Source organism: Dermacentor andersoni, chromosome 1 (genome assembly GCF_023375885.2).
Source record: "Dermacentor andersoni chromosome 1, qqDerAnde1_hic_scaffold, whole genome shotgun sequence".
Classification (NCBI taxonomy): domain Eukaryota; kingdom Metazoa; phylum Arthropoda; class Arachnida; order Ixodida; family Ixodidae; genus Dermacentor; species Dermacentor andersoni.
The window spans coordinates 174352226-174373660 of NC_092814.1; the positions used below are offsets into that span (position 1 = coordinate 174352226).

Sequence of the window (21435 nt, forward strand, 5' to 3'; positions counted from 1 at the left end):
TTCGAATAAAATCATGTTTGTTGGCAGCACTCCACAAGATCTTCGAAGCCGTTGTTAAACTTTCAATCCAAGCATTCCAAAGTAGTAAAAAACGGAATTGCCATGTCGTGCCTTAAGTCTTCTCTCACCAGATCCTGCACGCACAAAATGAGCGCCAGTTTGAATTCACAGGTCCGGCGCCTATTAGAAGCAGGCTATACTAGCGTAGCAGTGGCCACTGTGGCTGAATGTCTAAAGAAGTCGGTTTCGAGAGGGACGGATGTGATTACAGAAAGCAGTAATAGCAAAAAAAGAGTAGTGGCTATTCCGTACATTCATTCAATATCGCATAGGCTTAAAAAAGTTGCAAGTAGATATGATGTCAATGTTGCTTTCACTGCTCCCAATAAGCTAGGTAAGATATGTGCTGCCATGCAGAGAAAAAAAGGAGCAAATAAAAGGAAAAAAAAAATAGAACAGATAGTTGTCCAGTGAAGCACAATAAGAACAACACTTTTACTGACTGTCGTATGGGTGTGGTTTATAAAATTCCCTTTAGCTGTGGCCCAATCTACGTACGGCAAACGGGGCGGTGCATCAATCAGAGGCTAATGGAACATAAAAGGTCTTTAACCGGTGGATCACCTTCTAATCTTTCCCTACATTGTCAAGATTGTAACTGCACGCCAGAGTTAGATGAATGCGCGATATTGTACAGGCATAAGAATGAGGATCCGCGTCTTATGGTGAAGGCATGGCATATCTATAATGGTGGAAGTGTGTGCGTGAGTCAGCCTTCGATTACTTTACATAAGGAAGAGATTAAGTGCCTTAACAGTTATCTCTCACGTAGTCCGGCACATGTACCCGACTGACACGTGTGATACCTTTTCTTGCATAACAAGTAATAATCTTCATTCACTCATGCATGCGTGGCAGCCCAATTCAAAGCAAATTCAAGAACTGAAAAATAATTCGGAAACTCTACTGGAGTCATCTAAGTATGCGTAAGCGTACCCTTGAATTTCAGTTAGGCCACCCCCAAGTTTAAGTTGGACCACGTCTAAATTTCAAGTTGGCCCACTTCCAAATATCTACTAAACCAACCCCCAAATTTTAAGTTTGCCCACCCCTGAACTTCAGTTGGCCCACCCCAAATGTTAAGTTCGCCCACGCTCAAATTTAAGTTAGACCATGTACAAATTTCAAGTTGACCCACCCACAAATTTCAGTTGGCCCACCTCTACTATAACCTTCCCCATGCATCTTCTAAGGAGCCCTATGGGTATCTCTATCTATTTAATTTTCTGGGGGGGAGGGGGGGGTTAATTGTTTCTTATCGCTTATGAAGCAACCAGTCATATACATTTACACTATCATAATAATTAAATGTCTTAACTGTGCAAATTACGCATTTTTGTGCAGATACAAGGCATTACACTTTTCGCATGACGGGGCCAGTGTACTTGCCAAAAATGCTTACGCATTAAAAACGCAATGTAGACTAGCTGGCGCTGATCACCCGCAATGCCACGGGTATATTTGGCATTACTTTTTTTAGGGCCTGCATTCATTGTATCTATGTGACTGACGCACACATCAAAGTAAGCTGAAAAGAAAGCTCCTCTACAAGCCGCTATTTCGATTTTCAGTAAAACAGGCAACAGATCCTAACAATCACGAAAAGTGCCATCGAGAGGCCGTACCTTTGCACTGAATTGTTCACAGAGGAAAGCAGTACCTATAGCGAGGCATGTTCAACTGAATAACAGTTGACGACATGTGAGGTGGTGAGTCCCAGCACAATATTCAGCATACTGAGGACACCCCCATTTTTATGCATCGTACAAATTGTCGCAGTAAAACGCTAATGAGCAGGCTGGAAGAATAAAAAAAAATGAAGCATTCGGGGATGCTTTGATATGAGCAGTAAGAAAGGCGCCTTAATTACCTCGCAAACAACACTGTTCTTTGCCAGAACAAAGTTCTTTTGGCCAATGTTGTGCAGTCACTGCTTCTTGCTGCAGTTTTATGCACTACAGCGTGGCATAGCACTAACACAGCACTGCAGGAACACTGCTTCACCGAGCCAGCCAAGCTAAGGAGAAAAATGGTACCAACGAAAAAGTAAAACACAAGCAAAATGCAAGATCCACGCATTTCCAAGGGCAACGGCAAGAAGACCAATAGTGCAGAAAAACGGGGGCAACACTGGTTCCCGCATAGGGGATGCGCAAGGAGCATGGAGGAGGCAAGGAGGTCACGCGGCAGCATCAGAATTCAAAGAGCATCAATACTTTCAAATTGTCAAGGGACTTTACTGCTACCTACTGCCACAAAAGCAGCGGAGTTGCCAGGGCCAGACTGGGCCTCCGCTGCTGCTTCCCTCTACGTACTGGTGTGTTTTTTCTTTCGTCTGCTGACAAATCGGTGCTGTGTTTACGTTCTTCGTCCTGCATTCTTAATGCGAGTCATGTCTTATCAAGATGACAAAGTCATTGCCACTGATCATAATCATGTTGGTGTGGCCCCTTTTGTTGTGGCATTGCCGCTTTCAAAAGACAAGGAAAATGAGGTACTGGGTATCGCCTTCGCGTCCTTGTATTCAGGGTCTGTCTCAGTTTATATGCGTCATTGTAAACAAAACACACACAAAAAAAAGCGTAAACGAGACCAACCAAGCCAACCAAAATAAGCGCGAGTGAGAGCTGACGCTAGCAGACGATAGTGCGAAACAAGCGGTCCGGCTGAACCAGACACGAGTACGAATAGAGTGGTCGAGCAGGTCCGCATGATACCAGTTCTGCGTGTATGTCACTGTAGGGGGCGCCCTCTTTGATGGGACATCAAAAAGGGTAATGCCTTCGTGAAAGCGAAGTGGGGGTTTCAGTAGTAATCACAAAAGATTATTTCTTTCCTTGTTGTAATGCTTGTGACCAATAATTAACCTGTGCAAGTAATTTGAGCTGGTGATTCAATATATTAATGAAGAAACGTAGCACGACTGAGTGTACAATTAATGAATAGTTAATTACTATGTAATTATGATGGGTTGCTATAAAATTCAGAGGCATCCTCCCGCCTTGACTTGCTTTCTATATGGAATCTCCAGCACTTGGGATAAAATTATGTAACTTTCACACATTTATTGACAGTCGATTGTAATTCGTGAGTGAAGGTATTACACGAAAATACATGAAAAAACTAGGGTTTAGTAATTACCTGCCACACTTGCGTTTAAAGCAGGAAAGTGAAAGTTTCGCAACACATTGCGCTTAAATTTTTTCTATTTTCAGGGAATTTCACGCCCGTATCTCGTGCGTTGTTTTGGGAGCCTAGGAAACATCTGGATTAGCGGCAGTATGACACCTTTGAATGCTTCAATGAGTAACTTTCTACAAAGGCCTCACAGAACAGAATAAACACTCACAGAACACTCACAGAATAAACATATATCGCTCATCGCTTGGAACATTGTTTCGTACGTCAAACAATTATAAACACGTTGCCCCGCATATTTTATGGCAGATACCGGAGGAAAACAACCAAATGCCGTGTATAACGCATAAAAACTGGGATAACGCGACCAGTCAGTTACTGCTTTACATAGGGGAACAAGTAATAGTGTAGCTTTTATTTAGAAACAACCTAAAAATGAAATCGTCAGTCAGAAGTGACACGTGTTGTTAGAAAAAATTCAAGTCAGTGTTCCATTGGTATTGAAATGGCTCTGCGAGTGCGACCAAAGTAATTTTCCTGAGCACATCTACAATAAGTCTTGATTACACAATGAAATTCAACAGCTATACCTGTAAGAGGTTTAATTAGATGTCTGATGGTGATAAGAAACTGAGACTGCAATGGACAGAGATTAAATAGTTCCAGCATTTGATAATCTAACGATTTCAGGCCGTAAGGCACACCAGTCGTTGGGCACAGCTGATTATAATACTTTATCCGGACGTCCCTCTCACCTGCGGATTAAATGTACCGAGCTGATTGTGTTTTAGAAGACTGGCATAGCAGTACCAAAAAACTGGGCATGATGCAAGTTGTGCAAGCTGACAGTGTGTTATGGCGGGAACTGCCCAGCTCCAGACGTTATCCACTATGCGAGCGTGTATGGTGACTCCCGCGCGTCGTCCGCTACAGGGTGTCCCGAGAAGGCACAAAGGACAATTGTCATCGAAGCAGGGATGTGCATAGCAAAGAAAAGCATTACTTATGTGGTCACTCTACTAAGAAAGAAAATTTAGCTTCAACTGTAGCTTTAATAGACTTTCCAGTGTGCAGCTGAAAGTGCCAGTGCCCAACTTTCAAAAGTGAGGGGGCAAATGACATACTTTGCTCGGGGGGGGGACTGCCACCCTTGCTCTCCCAATAGATACACCTATGAATCCTAGGTATATTTTGAATAATGTTTTTCAGAAAATTCACTTGACGTGTGTAATAAGGTTCCTAGAAAAATATATGCTTGTATTGAACCTTCGACTAGTCTCTGGCTACAGGTCCAACTAGTGTTTGCATACTTTTTGCAATGTGGTGATTAAGTAACTTGATTGATTGATTGATTGATTGATTGATTGATTGATTTTACACTCCAGCACATTCACAAACATGTGTATGTGAATGTTTGCTAAACTCTCGTTCCCGACCAATACAAATTCAATCGCAGCATGTTGTTTCTGACAAGCGCTTAATAGTGATGCCTATGTTGTGGGCTCCTGTATTAGCGCCCTCAATCCAGCAATGGTACAATTACACATATATGCATGGGAAACATCATTATTGTAAAATGTAAATCTTGATGATGCTATCTTAATTTTAGAATGAGAAAAAAATGTAGGGCATAACCTTTCTTGTCAGCTGTAGCTATATCTTTTGTAACAAGTGTGGCTTTTGTTCCCAGGACACCTGCGGAGGAGCTTATATTGCTGTTATCAACTGTGTGACTTTCCCGAGAAACAGACTGGGCTTTCTACTCCTGTCGCCAACAGTGTTGATTTTCATCATATTTGCACATTTGCTATCAAAACGGACAGCCAACTTCACAAACAGCTCCTTTCACAGGTTAGATTTCACACGAAATCCGGAAACTTTCCTCTGATTGCTTATGCTTTTGTTCTCGATACTGTAAGCTGGAAGCAATTATTTATAAACCAAAAGATGATGCATGGTTAACATGATAATGAACAGTTATCTTTATGCTCAGATGGCAAGATTGTGTTTATGTGGGCCGGTTAGTACATGGCTTAAGCAAAACGTTGAGTGACTTTGTGTAAACTGGACACATAAAAGAGAGACAAATGCCTAGTGCTTGTTCTTTTTTTCCGTATCCAGTTTACATGCTGTTTTTCATTAGATGTGTGCAGCTAGTATAGTAAATATCAGATTTATGCAAGAATGCTTTTTCCATATTGAATAGGATCTGGGCACATGTGACCATCATAATTGTTATAGGTGATGACTTGGAAGAAATAGTAAGCATCTTATCACTGACACTTTGTAGTTATTTCACAGTATTCAGTGTATTAGTGTCCAGCAGTTTCAGCCTAAGGTTTCTGTGCCATGTGGATTGTGTGTGTGTGTGTGTTCCTGTGCATGTAGTGAAGTGATTGTGCAGTGAACACTGTTCACTATGTAATCTTTTCATGCCCACTCAATTGGATGATGTTTTGACTTCCTTTTAACTTGCTTATTGCCTTAATTATCTAATTTATTATGTAGGTGCCCACCAGCTTGAATTAATTTAGATATTTAATGTAGCTGGCTACATTACCATCTATTTGAGAGCTCTCTCGTAAGAATATAGTTACTTGCACAGCAACAGGGGAGAGCAATTTTATTGTACGCATGTGTTCAATGAGAAAGAAAAAAGTGTTTACATGATGGAAACTTGTATGCAGAGCTTGGTACTATTATTGTTTGAAGAAGATACTGAGCCCGGTTCTCTTCTTGGAAAAGCGTCTGTGCCCTTGTCTCCACTGGCAAGGGGACAGGCGGTGCAAGGGTCTTTTCTATTATTCAGTGTAAGTATTTCCAGTTTTCACAACCTTTTTATTTTACAGTATCCGCAGCCAGGGCTTGTATTGGGCTGCTAAGCACAAGGTCGCAGGATCGAATCCCAGCCACGGCGGCCGCATTTCGATGGGGGCGAAATGTTAAAACACCCGTGTACTTAGATTTAGGCGCATTTTAAAGAACCCCAGGTGGTGCAAATTTCCGGAGTTTCCCACTATGGCGTGCCTCATAATCAGGTCATGGTTTTGGCACATAAAACCCCATAATTTAATTTTTTAATTTTAGCCAGGACTTGTTTGTCGACAGGCTACCAGCATGTAGAAATTCCAGAACGTGAGACCACGCTGAGCTTGCTACAATCACCCATGATCCAGTCATGAGGCACTCACAATGAGCTGCCAGTGCAGTCGCTCTTTGTCGGTAAGGAATGAACTCATCACCAGTGAGTTTCTCCATGGTGCCATCCTGCACTGTCTTGTACAGCCTTTTCAGGCTATCGTCTTGCTGTGTCAAACGTGCTATCTCTGTAGCTGTAAACGGAGGACTTGACAAACAATAGAACAATAAAACAATTGTTTTAAACAATAGAATGTCGGCTGGTAGCCATGGCTCGTTGGTGTGTTCTGGTAATGGCAATCGGCTCAACGCTTCTGCGTTTTGGTGGTTCCTGCTGTGCCTGTAGACAATGCTGTAGTCATATGCAGATAACTTGATATACCATCCAATCATTCATGGTGAGAGGACTTAGGCCGTTGGTTTCTCTGGGCCCAGTATGCTAAGCAGCAGCTGATGGTCAGTGACGAAAGTTACTTTTCTTCCCGCAATATATTTGTGAAACTTATGAGCTGCAAACACTACAGCAAGGCCTTCTATGTCCAACTGTGCATAGTTTCATTCTGCCAGCCCTAGAGTCTTAGATGCAAAAGCGATTGGTGCCTCTCTATTCTCGCCATAACACTAAGACAGAACAGCTCCTATGCCGTATGGTGAAGTGTTGCATGAGACAAGAAGCTCTTTTAGTTCGTCGTAGTGTGCCAGTACGATCTGACTGAGGATCACGCTCTTGAGTTTGTCAAATGCTTCTTGATGCTGAGTTTCCCTTCTCCACGTAGCATCCTTCCGAAGGAGCTGGTAGAGACAGCTGGCAATTGTTGCCCTGTTCTTCAAGAATCTGTCGCAGAAGGCCAGCATTCCGAGAAATGACTGCAGCCCTTACTTGCAGTTTGGTGTTGGAGCCTTAGTGATGGCTCGAGCTTTCTCTTTGCTGGTGTGAATTCCTGTTTCATCAATTCGGTGTCCCAGAAAAGAAACTTGTCTCACGGCAAAACAGCAGTTGTTTTTGCCGAGGCGCAGATTGTACTTGCGCAGTCTCTTTAAGAGTTCTTCCAATCTTACGGCATGTTCTGCGCTGATCACGTCATCTAAGTACGAACAAACACCTTTGATGCCATATAGCATAGTCTCCATGAAGCATTGAAAAACGGCTGGTGCTGCAGAGGTTCCAAAGGGCAACCATTTGACCTTGTAGAATCCTTTCAGCATGTTCAGGGTCAGTATCTGTGCTGTATCTGGTGTTACGTGAAGTTGCTGGTTAGCCTGTGCTAAATCCAGGGTGCTGAAGACCTTGCTGCCCCTCATGTGGCTGAGAACCTCATCTATTGTGGGAAGTAGGTAATCTGCCTTCTTCAATGCTTGATTCACCGTACAATGGTAGTCACCGCATATTTGCAACAAGCCATTATTCTTTCAAACGAATACGAGAGGTGTTGCACAATCCAAATGCTGTGCAGGCCCAATTATGCCTTGATTTTGCAATGAATCCAGTTCAGCCTCTACAGCTGACCACAGCGCTAAAGGAACTGGCCTTGCTTTTAGAAACTTTGGCTTTGCTCCTTCTACAAGTTCAATTTGTACCGCAGGACCGATGTGTCCTGAGATTCCATCATCGAACACAGACTGGTACTTGTCCAAAAGCTTGGAAACAAGTTCCTCGTCTGATACGTCATTGATGCCTGTTATCTGTATACCCAGATGAGGAAACCAATTTCGTCTGAAGAGGTTACACCCTGCTCCCTTGATAACGGCATAGCGGTAATGTAAACGTCTTGTCCTTGTACATTACTTCCACCATTGCACAACTGAGCACTTGAAGGGATTGACCTGACCATGTGCATAGGAGAATGTTGTTCGTCTGAAGCCGTGGTGAGTCATGTGTCACGTGGCTTTGAATGTGGCCTCACTGATGAGAGTACAGGCTGCACCTGGTCGACCTCAAAATCCAAGCACTTGCCATGTTTGCGTAGCTGAATCATGACCTTCTGTGTGCTGGGCACGTCCCCTAAGGAGTTGAGTTCGTAAAGCGCCACATCTGGTGCTGAGGCTGTTGTCGAAATTTCTTGTGGATTTTCCATGTTGTTATTCCTCTTAGCTCTTGCTTATTTCCACTTCTTTATGCACACTTTGTCAATGTGTCTGCGTTTCTTGCAGTAGTTGCAGGAAGCTGTCTGAAACTTGCAAGTGTCTGGACTATGTTGTGCGTCACAATGCCAACAGCGTTGATTCTTCTTTTGGGCATGGGTACTGGAGCTACCTTGCTTCTCTGTCTTGCAGATGCTTGTACTGTCTTCGTGAATGTCGTTACATTCTGCCTTCATGTTTTTCTGATCTTCAATGGTGTCAAACACTTTCTTGAGCATCAGTCCTTTTCTGAGAACAACCGTTTCTGGCCCTGCTTGTTCCGGAGGCCACAAACGAAACGATCATGCAACATTACGTCAATAGGCAGCATTTACTAGTTTCTTGAGCGCTGTCGCGTAATCACTGACTGTTTCGCCATATATCTAAAGCGTTTATGCAGTCGTAAGAGCAGCACTGTGAGCCGCATGTAATGACAAGCCTGAACTTCAACCTTTGGCATAGTATAGGCATGTATTCTATATTATATTTGTCCACATATCATGTACTACTTATACCAAGTGACAGAATATGAAGCCGTAGAGAGCATGGAAATGAATTGTTATGTGTAATTGAAATTTAGAGATAATCAGGTATAGGAAAATGAAAGTGGACGAAAAGATAACTTGCCGCAGATGAGGACCAGACCCACATCCCCTGAATTATGCATGCAGTGTTTTGCATGTGGTGCATGTGGGTTTGGTCCCCACCTATGGCAAGTTATCTTTTCACCCACTTTCATTTCTCTTTACCTGATTATTTCTATATTTCAATTATACATAACAATTAACTTCTTCTATGCTTTCTGCGGCTTCATATTCTGTCACTTGTTAAGGTTGTGACTAACAAAAAGCTCGAGCCCCTCGGATCCCCTTATTCTTACTGCTCAGTGCTAATTTTATGTAACATAAAGCAACAACTAGCTTTTCTATTGTTAATATATTGGCAGTAAAACTTCATGATTTTCATTTTTCAAAAGCCCTGGGGTGAAGATGCCGGCTCAGTGGAATTAGAAATTACTTGGGAGCATGAATACAATCCTCCAAGAAAGCCCGTACCTAGAGCAAGATCGGTAAGTTCCTGCATAGTGATGTTTGACATGGATTAGTATAGTGTGTAGATGCATGCATGGTCCAGTCATGTGAGGGCTTCTCTGCCAACTTTGAGGGAAAAATTTCCTTCAAAATATTATTTGTGTTTAACTGTGCAGAAATTGCACCTCTGACATTTGGGGTGCCGAGAACTGTCTTGCTGTCACGAAAGCAAGAAACCCAAGTCGTACATCGTGTTAGCTACCCTGGCCCATGTTAATTTGCACAGTGGTTTAATTTGGGAAAGTAAACAGGTTAACCTTCCCAAGGAAATTGCTAACTGAAAAAAAAAAGGTCTTTATTTGTGTAATGGCCAACTCCAACGTTTTTCATAAAATTGTGAAAAAGAAAGAAAGTACAGCTATCATTCAAGTTTATACAGTCCTTATATTTTGGGTTGAATGAATTGTTTGATGTTTTCCAAAAGAAGGTTCACTGTGCCACTGCAAATGTTATGCCACTTAATAACAATAGTGTAATAAACGGTGATTTTTTTGCTGTTTGCTGCTTCAAAAAAGTTAACACACATGTTGACCACTACAAAAGGCTTTTTCTAATGAGTAAATGCCTTGCGTAACCATCTTAGTGCTTTTCTACCCAGATTAACTATGTATTTCGTGGAGCTGCCATTTGCTCTGGCGCCATGATAGTCAGGTGCCTGTCATGGTGCCAGTGACAGTGTCAACTGTACATTTGGAAAGCACTGTGCTAGCTGGCACGTCCCACAAAGGAAATGATTGTGTTGAGTGCCAGCATTATTGTTTATTGTTACACCTATTACTCCATCTGGTCATTTCGATTATATCAATTGAAGCATGCTAGAATGACCCTATTAATGTTAGCTTGAATGGTACATCTTACTAAGTGATGTTGTAATTTTTGTTATGTGAAAGTAATAAGCTACCATGTGGCAGCCATACTGCATTTTGTACAAGATGAGGTTGTCTTGTTTCCTTGGTCCTGGAAGGGGAATTGTAGTTTCAAGTTTTTAAACACTTTGTTGTGCATTGTGTTGTTTCTGATTAATGTTTAAGACATACAACAGTGTGTTTTTTTTTTCCTGATGTAAAGCAGTGCTCTATAACTTGTGGACATCAATTTAGGTGCGCTATTTTGTAGAAGTTGTAATAAGTTTACTTTTTGTTATATAAAAACGACTTAATAAAGCACTGGAACCAATTTTCACCTATTTCTTTAGAAGTTTGGATTTTCACTAGTATATTGAAGGTATAGAACAAGCTTTCATTCCTGCAGCTTTTTGCATTTCATTTTTTCAGAGAAATGAACTAGGTGTTCATAAATCAAAAAGAATGCCATCAGCTCAGCATCGAGCTTCTGCATCATGGCTGTTACAAACTACCAGAGATATGACAAAGGACCAGCAAAATGCTTTGAGGCCACAAGAACCAGTTATCAATAAACGCAAAAATATTTTGGTATGTGTTCAAAAGGTAGCTAATGGTAACACACAGTGCATGTCATTGTGGTTAGAGCTGGTTGCAGCCATTGGTGGTGCCATATATGTGAAATTTTCTGGGAAAAGAAAGTTGCAAGAAAAGCATTGCTCAGAGGTATTGTGTGTAGCTTCAAAAATTGTGTGAATGTACCTGCAGCTTGTTGTATTGGGGAAACAAGTTCTGACAGAGGAGCAGGACCCGCTCTCACACGTACAGCGTACTTTGCAAAGGCACACCACTACAGAAAAAGTGGGTTCCTTTCTAAAGTACCAGGACCACAACTACGACAGAAAGAAATGACTGTCTTAGTATTTCTTTGTGTGGCAACGAACAAAATTGGCGCTCTAGATGTCGAAATGTTATTCTGGATGTCAAAACATTACTCTAGACGTCGAAACATCACATGTGCTTTTTGAACATGTGAACATCTGGGCACCACGGAGGGGGAGAATTTTCCCTTTTTTTTCCACCTGGCTCACCTCTGGAAACACCCCTCATGTTTTTTCAATAAGTCAAAATTTTTTTTGCTTTACTGGTAGTAGAATTTGCCCAGATTTGTTTTTTGTGATCGCAAAAGCTTCGTTTTATCGAAACTGCTGCACAAAGCTACTTTGTTAAATCGATGCAAAAATACATGCATTTCAATGGAAACAAGAAATGGAACCGAAAAAAGTTTGTTACATTGCGAACTTTGTCATATCGAGGTTTGTTATATTGAGGTTTGACTGTATTTGCCATTTACACTCACTGAAAAGTGGTAAGCAATCAGGTACACCTTGACATCAGCTTAACTTTTTCGTTACTGCTAGAAATGTGCTCATTTTCAGTGCTTTTATGTTTTAAGATATTATTTCAAAACACAGTAGTCGCAGCATGTGCTGCGATACATAAAATTACAGCCTGATCACTGATGTTTTGAATGAATGTATAGCAGTAATAATTAATTTGAGAGTTTTAGAGGATTCTTACGTGAAACTTAAAAGAAGCACCAGAAGGAAAGTAATAATTTGCTATTTTTAGTATAAGTACTGGGAGTAAAAAAAAAGATATGAACTATATAAAATATGCGCCTGGTTCCTAGATCCAACTTTTTGATAAAAAAGTCCGATAACGCAAAAATAACTATATATATATATATATATATATATATATATATATATATGAATATTTGTTGATGTCAATACTAGCCATAGTGATACCCATGCTATTCGGGAAAGCAGTAGCTTTGCAAATGGGAAAACAGGCAGCATTTGTTTTTACTGCATATTTTATGGCTCATGAAGCAATGGTTCACGAGTCAGGAAGCATGCAGAAGCCTCCTCATACTTGATTATTGTGTTTGATCAGCTTTTGTGCACAAGCAAAGTGGTCTAGTGTGTGTTCAACTGGTGCTGGAGCCTCCACCTGCTTTGTTCAGTTCCAGCACAGTACTGTACAGTGTTGCACAATATTGTACAGTAATGAATAAGGGCCCTTGCACAGGTGCTGTTCAAAATTTAATAGAGTAGACAGCTAGACATGCTTCGATCGAAGGTCGGCCTGAAATCAACTGCATGCACTTGTGTGAAGTAAAACCCCATGCGACGGCAAGGATTGCTCATAATTGTACATATTCTCTCGAAGTGCTGATGGATAAAAGCAACCCGCAGTGGGGAAAATAAAGTTGCACCTGATATTAGTCAAACACAATTATCAAAATTACATGCACTGATGAGCATCTATTGTTTGAGATATTGTTAAAACAGCCTGTATGTCGGATCAGAAAATTGGCAACCCAGTATCTTCACTGTTGCTGTCATTTAAAAATTATGTTGCATAGTCAACCAAAGCACAGTTTTGTGGCTTTTTTATTAATGAAGTGCTAGGAGCACTGGAGGCTTGTTTCGGCGATACCTGCAAACGAAGTTTTATTTTCCCATGGCTATCCAATCTGCCAAATAATTTCAAATCTGACAAATAGTTAAAGTTAAGTCATCATTTCAGACGGTGCATGATGTTGCTAGTAGAAGAATTCCAATGAGAATGTAGAAAATCTGTTGATCAAACCTATCAATTTCTATAGGTGCAGTAACAAATGAGTTAAGAAATAAAAGAACGCTTTGTCATCGGTTTAAAGAATGGCGCAGCAGAATTAATTTTTGCATTTTCACAGACTGCTTGTGGCATGCAGCTACTGGCATCATTGGTTGAATAGGTAGAAGACTGAACTAGACTGGTGGCCTTGTCATTTTGAAGGTGGTTTATGTGTACATGGTAGCAATTTGTTCTGTTTTTTCACCACCATTGCAGTGGTCATGTTCCCTTATTGCCCCATAAAAATTCCAAAAGATTACTTCAATAAAAATGTAAAAATATTTGTACTTGCGCTTGTACAGCTCACACTGTCTTTAAATGTCTTGTAGTCTTACACGTCTGATTATTTCGTTAGCAGAGCTCACACTCACGAAAAGGAAGTAGAGAGAGAGGTGAACATGCCGAGAGCAGCTCTCTGACATCCGTGTCCAGTCTGTCACCTGCAAGTGGAAGTAATAGTACCCCAGGTTGGTTTTAAGCATACTTCTGCCATATAAGTGTTCCAATAGCATGTCCAAAGGTTCCAGAAGCCCGCGGACACAGTAAGGAACCAATTCTGGAACTTCCCTTAGTAACAGCAGCACCACAGCAAGGACCTAATGAGAGGATGAAACAAGAATATTTGGGTTTTTGAGATATCATGTGCTTATGTAAGAACACAACTGTTTTGGTTCTGCCAGAAGTGCAACTGCACATGCCCTGCATGACTAAGCACAGCTGTGCATAGACATGGGAGTGTGTGTACTGCCATGTTCTAAGAGACTGGGCAGGATTGGGAACCTAAAGTTAAGTTGTGCAGGCTTGCAATGTAACTAGAAAACCAATGAACAAAGTTTAATGCACTATAAACTTCCTGAATTCTCCTCCGTCATACATTTTTTTACAGCTGCCACGCAGCAAAATTTGGTGCATAGAAAAATATTGAATTGGGGAAGGGAATTGGTGGACAGCGCTTCTTTTGTGCTCAATCACTCATGCCAAACATGCGGTGTCTTTTGTACACATTGGATTAAAAAAAAGTTCTTTATATTCATGGCATCACCAAACAAAAAGCAACTTGTCCTTAAAGCAGTAAAACTATTGGTAGTTTAAATAGGGCATGTGATTGATTGCTTCTGCACCAGCCTTTATGCTGCAGTAGTTGCTTGTGAGCAACTAGCTACAAAATCACATTTCTGCACTTTCATCACAGCTTATGAATGATGCAAAACACAAAATATGTAAATTAAGGATATTAGAAGTAGAATTTCTTTCTTTTTTTGCATATTGAACAACAAAACAAAAACTTGAAATGGGAATCAGAGTATAACTGTTGCTGTTTCAAAATTTCACAGGCATATAAGTTAACTTCTGGCTTCCATTGGTAGCAGATTTACATTTTCCATAAGCCTGATTCTTTTGCAATAGCAATTGTTTGCCAACAGCTGGTGTTCCACCTATCGTATTTACTTCACTTTTAGAAATTCTAAAATATTGTTTTTATCCTAGCTGTGTAATAATGAATAAATTTTGGTTAATGTTCAAGCAGTTGTTACCATCTGTGATGAGCATTCAGTATATCATGCAATGCAACGGTATAGGCACAAACTAGCATGTTTTGTTGCCCTATGTTTGAGAAGGCTTAACAAATAGTGGACTGAACTTGTCTTTGTTGGTATTGTTGAGAGCTGCTTGCAAGATGGATGCTTTTGTAGCCTTGCACAGTGAGTATTGCATTTAACATTGTAAATGTGCTTTTCAGCAGGTGTAAAAGCCAACAAAGTTCAGAGACAAGAAGATGGCCGCAGTGCTTCTGGTGTGAACAACAACCTTGCAGAAGAGAGTCAGAGTCTTGAAGAGTTCAGTAATGGACAAGTAGTAGTTGTCAAAACAGCTGCATTGAAGAGGAGTGACACATTTAAGGTTATATGCTTATCCACAATGTGGAACTAGTGAAACTTAGTCATACTTTTGCATGGTTTGCTGACTTTCACAAAGTTGTTGCAAGCTTGCAAGACTAGTACGTTTTGGAAAATTGCAAAGCTAATTAAACAAGATGCTGAGAAAGAAAATTTGCAAACACTTATGAGCTTACATCTCTGCACGCTTAAGGATGGATGCACTGAATTGGTAAATAGCTGTGACAGCCTCACATTTAAGAGTGTTACAGGATTTAAATTTGTTAAACAGCTTAAACACAACTTTTTGAATTGGGAATAAAATTATTCCACATGTATTTTACATATGTAATATGTTCCAATATTGTTTAGTGTACATCATTCTGAGAGACCAGCCATTAACTTAGCCAGTATATCACACTTGGTAATGTATGCATGCATACATGACCTTATAGGCAGAGTCTATGTTCCTGTCATCATCATGTGACATACTAGCTATACATGCACAAAACGCATTCATTTGAAAGCACATTACAAATGTACAACCATGTGTCATGCCAAACTGTAGGTCTCTCGAATTTCTCTTGCATTGAAATCATACTGTGCTTTGACTCCCTTTCATTTGGTCACATATTCCCCCACAAGAATACTTCGGTGGTATGGCACTGAGAGCAGACAGCCTGGTAACTTCAGACTCTCTACTTGGTGCAGATACTGGCAGAGTAAATATAGCTTGATGCACTACTGGGGGCATACAAAAGAAACACACAAGTGAGATGATCATTTGGAGGACATTACTGTTTTATCTCATTCATCTGCTTTTTCTGTACATCTTCAACACTGAGCCAATTATAGGAGAGGTGAGCCCAAGCATGTAGAGCAGCCATGTGTGGTGTTGGGTAAATAATGTGAGAGCTGCTTTTCTTTTTTTTTTTTCCTTGTCCAGGTAAAGTAATTAAAAAACACTAGGGTAAGAAAAAGACAATACTACATGCCTCTTAAAATACATCCCGCAGCTACTTTTTCTCGTATACCATGGAATTTTCTATTGTTCCAAGAGCTTCTGCATACGCTGCGTAAATAAGGCTGCTGCCTATTTCCTGAAATTGTTTGTCATACTGGTGCTCATCTCCTCATTGGCTGTACAACCACTGCTTCATGTAGAGGAGAAGTTGAAAACATAATAGAAGTGTGAGCTGTGGTCATATGTTTTCCATCATAAAAACTGAGCGAGGCTTCCCATCCTTAAGGGAACTAGAGTTTGGGTGCTGTTGTGGAGCACAACCCTTGCCATAATTATCTGTTCTTCCTCTTGACATTTGGGGCAAATATGTCTTGTGGAGTTGTTCATCCATGCTGCCTTCTCTATGCACAGCACAGTCTTCTGTGAATTTCAGCAGCATTTGTTCCTTGAGCTAAGCTGCTCAGTTGCTTGGAAGGTGCAGCTATGGTTATACTCAGCCACTGGCTCATAGGTTTTTACTAGAGGTGGGTGAATATTGGAAGTTTCTAATATAAATCAAATACTACACATTAACTTTTCATATTCATATTCGAAAAGTAACGGCTTGGTATATTTGCAAATATTACAAACTAACCAAATATTTTGCAACAACCAAATGCTAAAGTCTGGTTACTGTTCTCCGTCTGCTGAACAAAGTATATCAAATTATCATAAGTGAACAATGACAAAAGTTTTCAGAGCAGTGCTGAAACAAAATTAGTAATGCAAGCTTTGCCAGTAATGCAGGCTTTGTTAGTAATGCAAGCTGGCTGTCATTTGCACTAGGTAGTAACTACAGGCATGGTACCTAATTATACCGAAATAAATATTCCTGCTGTAAATATAGGCATCTGCGTTTGGCTATTCAATATTCGATTCGTATTCAAAGAAGTTTATATTGGCCCACCTCTAGTTTTTACTACTAGTTGGAGACATGCAGTCAACTAAGGAATGTTGATGCATTTAAAAAAAATACACTCTGAGTGATCACTTTTTGGGAAGCTGTCTGCATTTGTTAACTGCATAAGAAGTGAAATCAGAGACAAGACAGCTGACATTTACTTTGCTTTATGTAGGGGGTAATTGGGGCTATGCCATTTAATATTATAAGGTCACAGAAAGCTGAAAATCTTATCATTGCATGTCTTATGGTATGATGAGGTACATAGCAACAGCTTTGCCAGCAGCTGAAAAAGATGCATTAACTATAGTGCAGTGTAGTCCAATATTTCAGCTCACTTGATACTGATTTTGTGTTGAAGGGCCCCTCACCATGTTTGGGCATATTAAACAGACGTGCTTGACATGCTAATGATCATGTCTGCAAAGTATTACAGCACTGTACGCCACAAAAACAGCTAAAATTTCAAACCAAATGCCTCATGCTCTCCCTCTTGAGGAAGTGGCACTCCCAGCCAGAGAGTCGAGGTAACACATACAAATGCCATGGTCTAGAACGCAGTCCTGGCAGCATCAGTCACCATGACGCACTACTTATGTAAATTGTCCAATATGAAACACAGCCACTTGAAATGTGCTGCTCAGCATAAAAGGAAGAGAAGAAAAAAAAGGAGGTGGGGCTTGTCACGTGAACCCAATGCAGACCCTCGGCTCCGGTATGGGAGAAGGCGGAGAAGGAACTTCACTTGTGGATGCTACTCGAGGCAGAGGGAGATAGTGTCTCTGTTGGCAGTTGTGCTTGCATCCTGGCTGTATGGTAACAGGGCATTCAATTTCTTCTATCTCCTACAATAATGAACCTATTTAGATTCTTATGGTAAAACTATCCATAGATGCCATTTTAAAACATAGAGTGTATCACCAAAATTTAAAGTGGTGAAGGGCCCTTTAAAATCCAACTACAACAAAATTTTACTCTGGCTAAATTGGTCATAAATTAGTATGTACTACAGAAGCAATCTTGGCAAATCTACAGTGTTGCTAATTGTATAATTTTCTACTTAGCAGCCTTTAAATAGCACCTAAGTAGATGTGTGCACCTCATGCTGTGCGGATACAAAGTAAGTCCCAGAATGTTGCCTCCAAGATGTTTCAGCATGGCACGTGCAGTTGCAGGTGGTGCCCTATCTCGGAGTTCATGCCAAGAAGCCACATATTCCAAGTCATGTGACACTTCTGGCAAGCTGTAATGGTGGCATTTTCTTTTTTTCAGTTTCGTTGTCACGAACTATATCTTTTGTGAGCCTTTCCTGTGCATCCACTCATATTTCATACATAAAATTTTACACGGAGGTTACTCTTTATTTAAACTATCTGAATCTAGGCTTTTCAGTTGCAGTTGGTCTTTAAACTTTGCCTTGTGTGGAAAAAAGGAAGACAGTTTTGCTGTTGCATTTTGTAGTTGATACACTCTGTACTTATGCTGGTTACTAAATACATTTGTCAACAGTCTCAACTACGCAGCTTGCTTTGGATAATCTCACTGATGATTTTGCCAAATTAAGCCACTTTTTTTTTATTCAGTAACATGTTCCTTCAATCTTTTGTCTGTCCTCTAGATTTCAGATGCTGCAGTTTTCTCAGTGATTAACTTGGGATTTTTGCCTGGTGCTGCAGTATTGAAAAATAAGTCAGTCGAGATGCTTTTTGTTGAGTTCCAATTTCTCAACTGCTCCCCAGAAGAACTTGAAACACCAGTTGCCCTGCCAAAGCCAAAACCTCCGCAACGAATTGCCTTCAACTTTAGAAAGGGTAAGGCCTAGAATTTTGTTTCCATACTAATCATGCTACTGAAGAAAATAGGCTTCGAATCACAGGGCATGGTCTTAATGCTTTTCAGATAAGATTATGCTTATCAGTTACGTAAATTAAGGCTGTTTGGCATAGCTGTTATAAACATTGCTATTTAGGGTTCATTGTTTGTGATGATAATGGTAAACATAGAGAATGTATGCCCAGTTTATTTTAAAAAGTTTGTTTGTACTTACCAGACTCAACTAATCATGTTTATCAGAATCCATGCTTATCAGATTTGCTTCACTAAAGTACTGTAGCACACTTAAAAGCATGGGAACCCTCCTGTTGCACTATTGAAAGCAGGCCAGACTAATAGAATTTCTTTTGTTTTGAACTACAATTTCACATCGCATACACCTTTGCAGCTTCTGACTTATTACTTGCATATTGTTCTTCCCTTGTTGCACAGGCGTCTGTGTACTAGTACTGCTTTTAATGCGAAGCATTCTTGACGAGTTCAACCCAGTTTTCTGTAACGGGTATCTGGCCTCTTTCGCAAAATGCAAAATTGCTCAACACAAGCGGCTGATGTCAAGTTCACTGATATCTACGTACTGACGTCTTAATTTTAACACAATAGCGTTAAGGGCCTTGTGTCGTAGAAAATCCAGCATCGTTGTCCCATGTCCAGCGTCCAACATCGACTGTTGTTTCAGAAAAAATCATATCGAACCACGCATAACCAACCACGCAGGCCTTCCATGTTGCGCAAAGAAGTTACTGAACTAATTGAATTTCTCAAAGTAAAATACGTCAGAAAAATTTTAAAGTACCACTTACGCACAACCTACATACATGATAGCGTCGGATTGTAATTTGAATATACAAGAAAACATTATTCTGTTATGCAGAAACTCAAACACAAACACATTTTCCAGTGTTTCTAAAATTCGTAGAGCAGCCATGACTCTGAGATTTGCACACGCCGGCGCTCGTAAATCTCAAAAGCCATAAAGAGGTGCGCCCAGTTCTTTGCAACACCTCCAAATGGTGCTCACCTCTGCCGCATCATGGCCCACGCAATTTCTGCCAGAAAGCTCACCTTCGTGCGTAGCGTTTGCCACCAGCGTTTTCCTGTAAACATTACAATTACATAAGCTGCAGTTGCCGGGAAGCGTGAAAAGCAGTCTGAGATCTTTTAAGGAGGTATGGTAGGGTAAATGGTACATGTTAGTTTTAACGTAATATCTTAGAAGCGGCTGCAGATATTCGCATCAAATTTCACACGCTTACAAAAGATGTTCTTCGGTACAATATGAAACACTTTGTTTGTGTCTAGATGGTTTGCCTTTCCTGTTGCCCACTCCCAAAATTTTAAATGTTTAATTATTTAATGTACCTTTCCTCTGCAACCACACAAAGGAATGTGATGATATTACATAATGTTATTCTAAATACTCAAAGGTTATATCTGATCTAAAGAGATCTCATGTCCACTTTCGAGTTTGTACCCCAAAAAAAAAATATCACTGCATGCACAGAACTACAGGGGGGGGAGGGGGGGGTCTTGCAGTGTAATTTTTTCCAGTGTTATCATTCATATCATCAGAGATTTTTTTTAGTTCAGAATATTTATGACTGGTTGTAGTACATGTGTACAAAGTTTCACTGGGATGGAATGAATACTTTCTGAGAAAAGGTACATTAAATTTGAGAAATTCATAAAATTTTTGAGAAAAATGAAGTTTTAGGTTCGCATACTGCCTGTGGATGCTCAAAATGACCCAGGAGAATACATTTCACTGCTGACTTTCATGCAGGTATCTCCAAGACCCTTCTTAGTGTTCCTTTTTATCCATCGTCCTTTCTTGCTCTCGGTAGAGTAAAAGAATTCTGCCCTGTCAACACGCTCTTTGTCCATCCTGTCGAGGGCAGTATTACAAAACACACCTGGAACAATACCAAGGGCCTCCAGAACAGCTTTTCGTGCAGAATTATCGTCATTGTAGTACATGTGTACAAAGTTTCACTGGGATGGAATGAATACTTTCTGAGAAAAGGTACATTAAATTTGAGAAATTCATAAAATTTTTGAGAAAAATGAAGTTTTAGGTTCGCATACTGCTTGTGGATGCTCGAAATGACCCAGGAGAATACATATCACTGCTGACTTTCATGCAGGTATCTCCAAGACCCTTCTTAGTGTTCCTTTTTATCCATCGTCCTTTCTTGCTCTCGGTAGAGTAAAAGAATTCTGCCCTGTCAACACGCTCTTTGTCCATCCTGTCGAGGGCAGTATTACAAAACACACCTGGAACAATACCAAGGGCCTCCAGAACAGCTTTTCGTGCAGAATTATCGTCATTGTAGTAGGCTACAGCATTGTTAGCTGCTGTCTTCAATGTGTAAGCACTAACAAACGTTGTCTTAGGGCAGCGTTTAACGTAATAGTTCTTTTCTGCAAAGGACTATTACGTTGTACTCCTGCCCTTCCTTCAAGTTGTTGACAAATTCGACTTCGCCATGCCATCTGCTATCTGCCTCGTTAGCTCAGATGGTAGAGCGGCTGCCCCGGAAAGGCGGTGGTCCTGGTTTCGAGTCCTGGAACAGGAAGAATTTTTCTTCAACTGCGAGGCTTTTCTTTCGAGGTATCCATATGGGTTTCCTTTGTGGCAATTGCTACAATTAGGTGGATGTCTTACTTTTTTTTCAATTAATATATGATCTTTTAGTACAAATAATTTACTTGCCACACACACACACACACACACACACACACACAC

The 21435-nt window shown here is 40.5% G+C and overlaps 1 protein-coding gene across 9 annotated transcripts in view; it reads left to right on the forward strand.

Moving 5' to 3' along the window:
* The window catches only part of LOC126546967 (protein fantom-like), an 80008-nt gene that overhangs the window by 43861 nt on the left and 14712 nt on the right, over positions 1 to 21435 (forward strand). For 6 of the 9 annotated variants that reach the window (XR_008608998.1, XM_055062780.2, XM_055062782.2 and 3 more), the window contains 7 exons: positions 4889 to 5049; positions 5886 to 6008; positions 9434 to 9526; positions 10823 to 10981; positions 13431 to 13542; positions 14817 to 14977; positions 18475 to 18667. Coding sequence is in view for 8 of the 9 variants with exons in the window: in XM_055062780.2 (XP_054918755.1) it covers positions 4889 to 5049; positions 5886 to 6008; positions 9434 to 9526; positions 10823 to 10981; positions 13431 to 13542; positions 14817 to 14977; positions 18475 to 18667 (1002 nt within the window). In the remaining variant the exon portion in view is untranslated. The remainder of the gene's footprint in view (positions 1 to 4888; positions 5050 to 5885; positions 6009 to 9433; positions 9527 to 10822; positions 10982 to 13430; positions 13543 to 14816; positions 14978 to 18474; positions 18668 to 21435) is intronic. The other 3 variants (XM_055062783.2, XM_055062781.2, XM_050194699.3) reach the window with 3 other exon arrangements.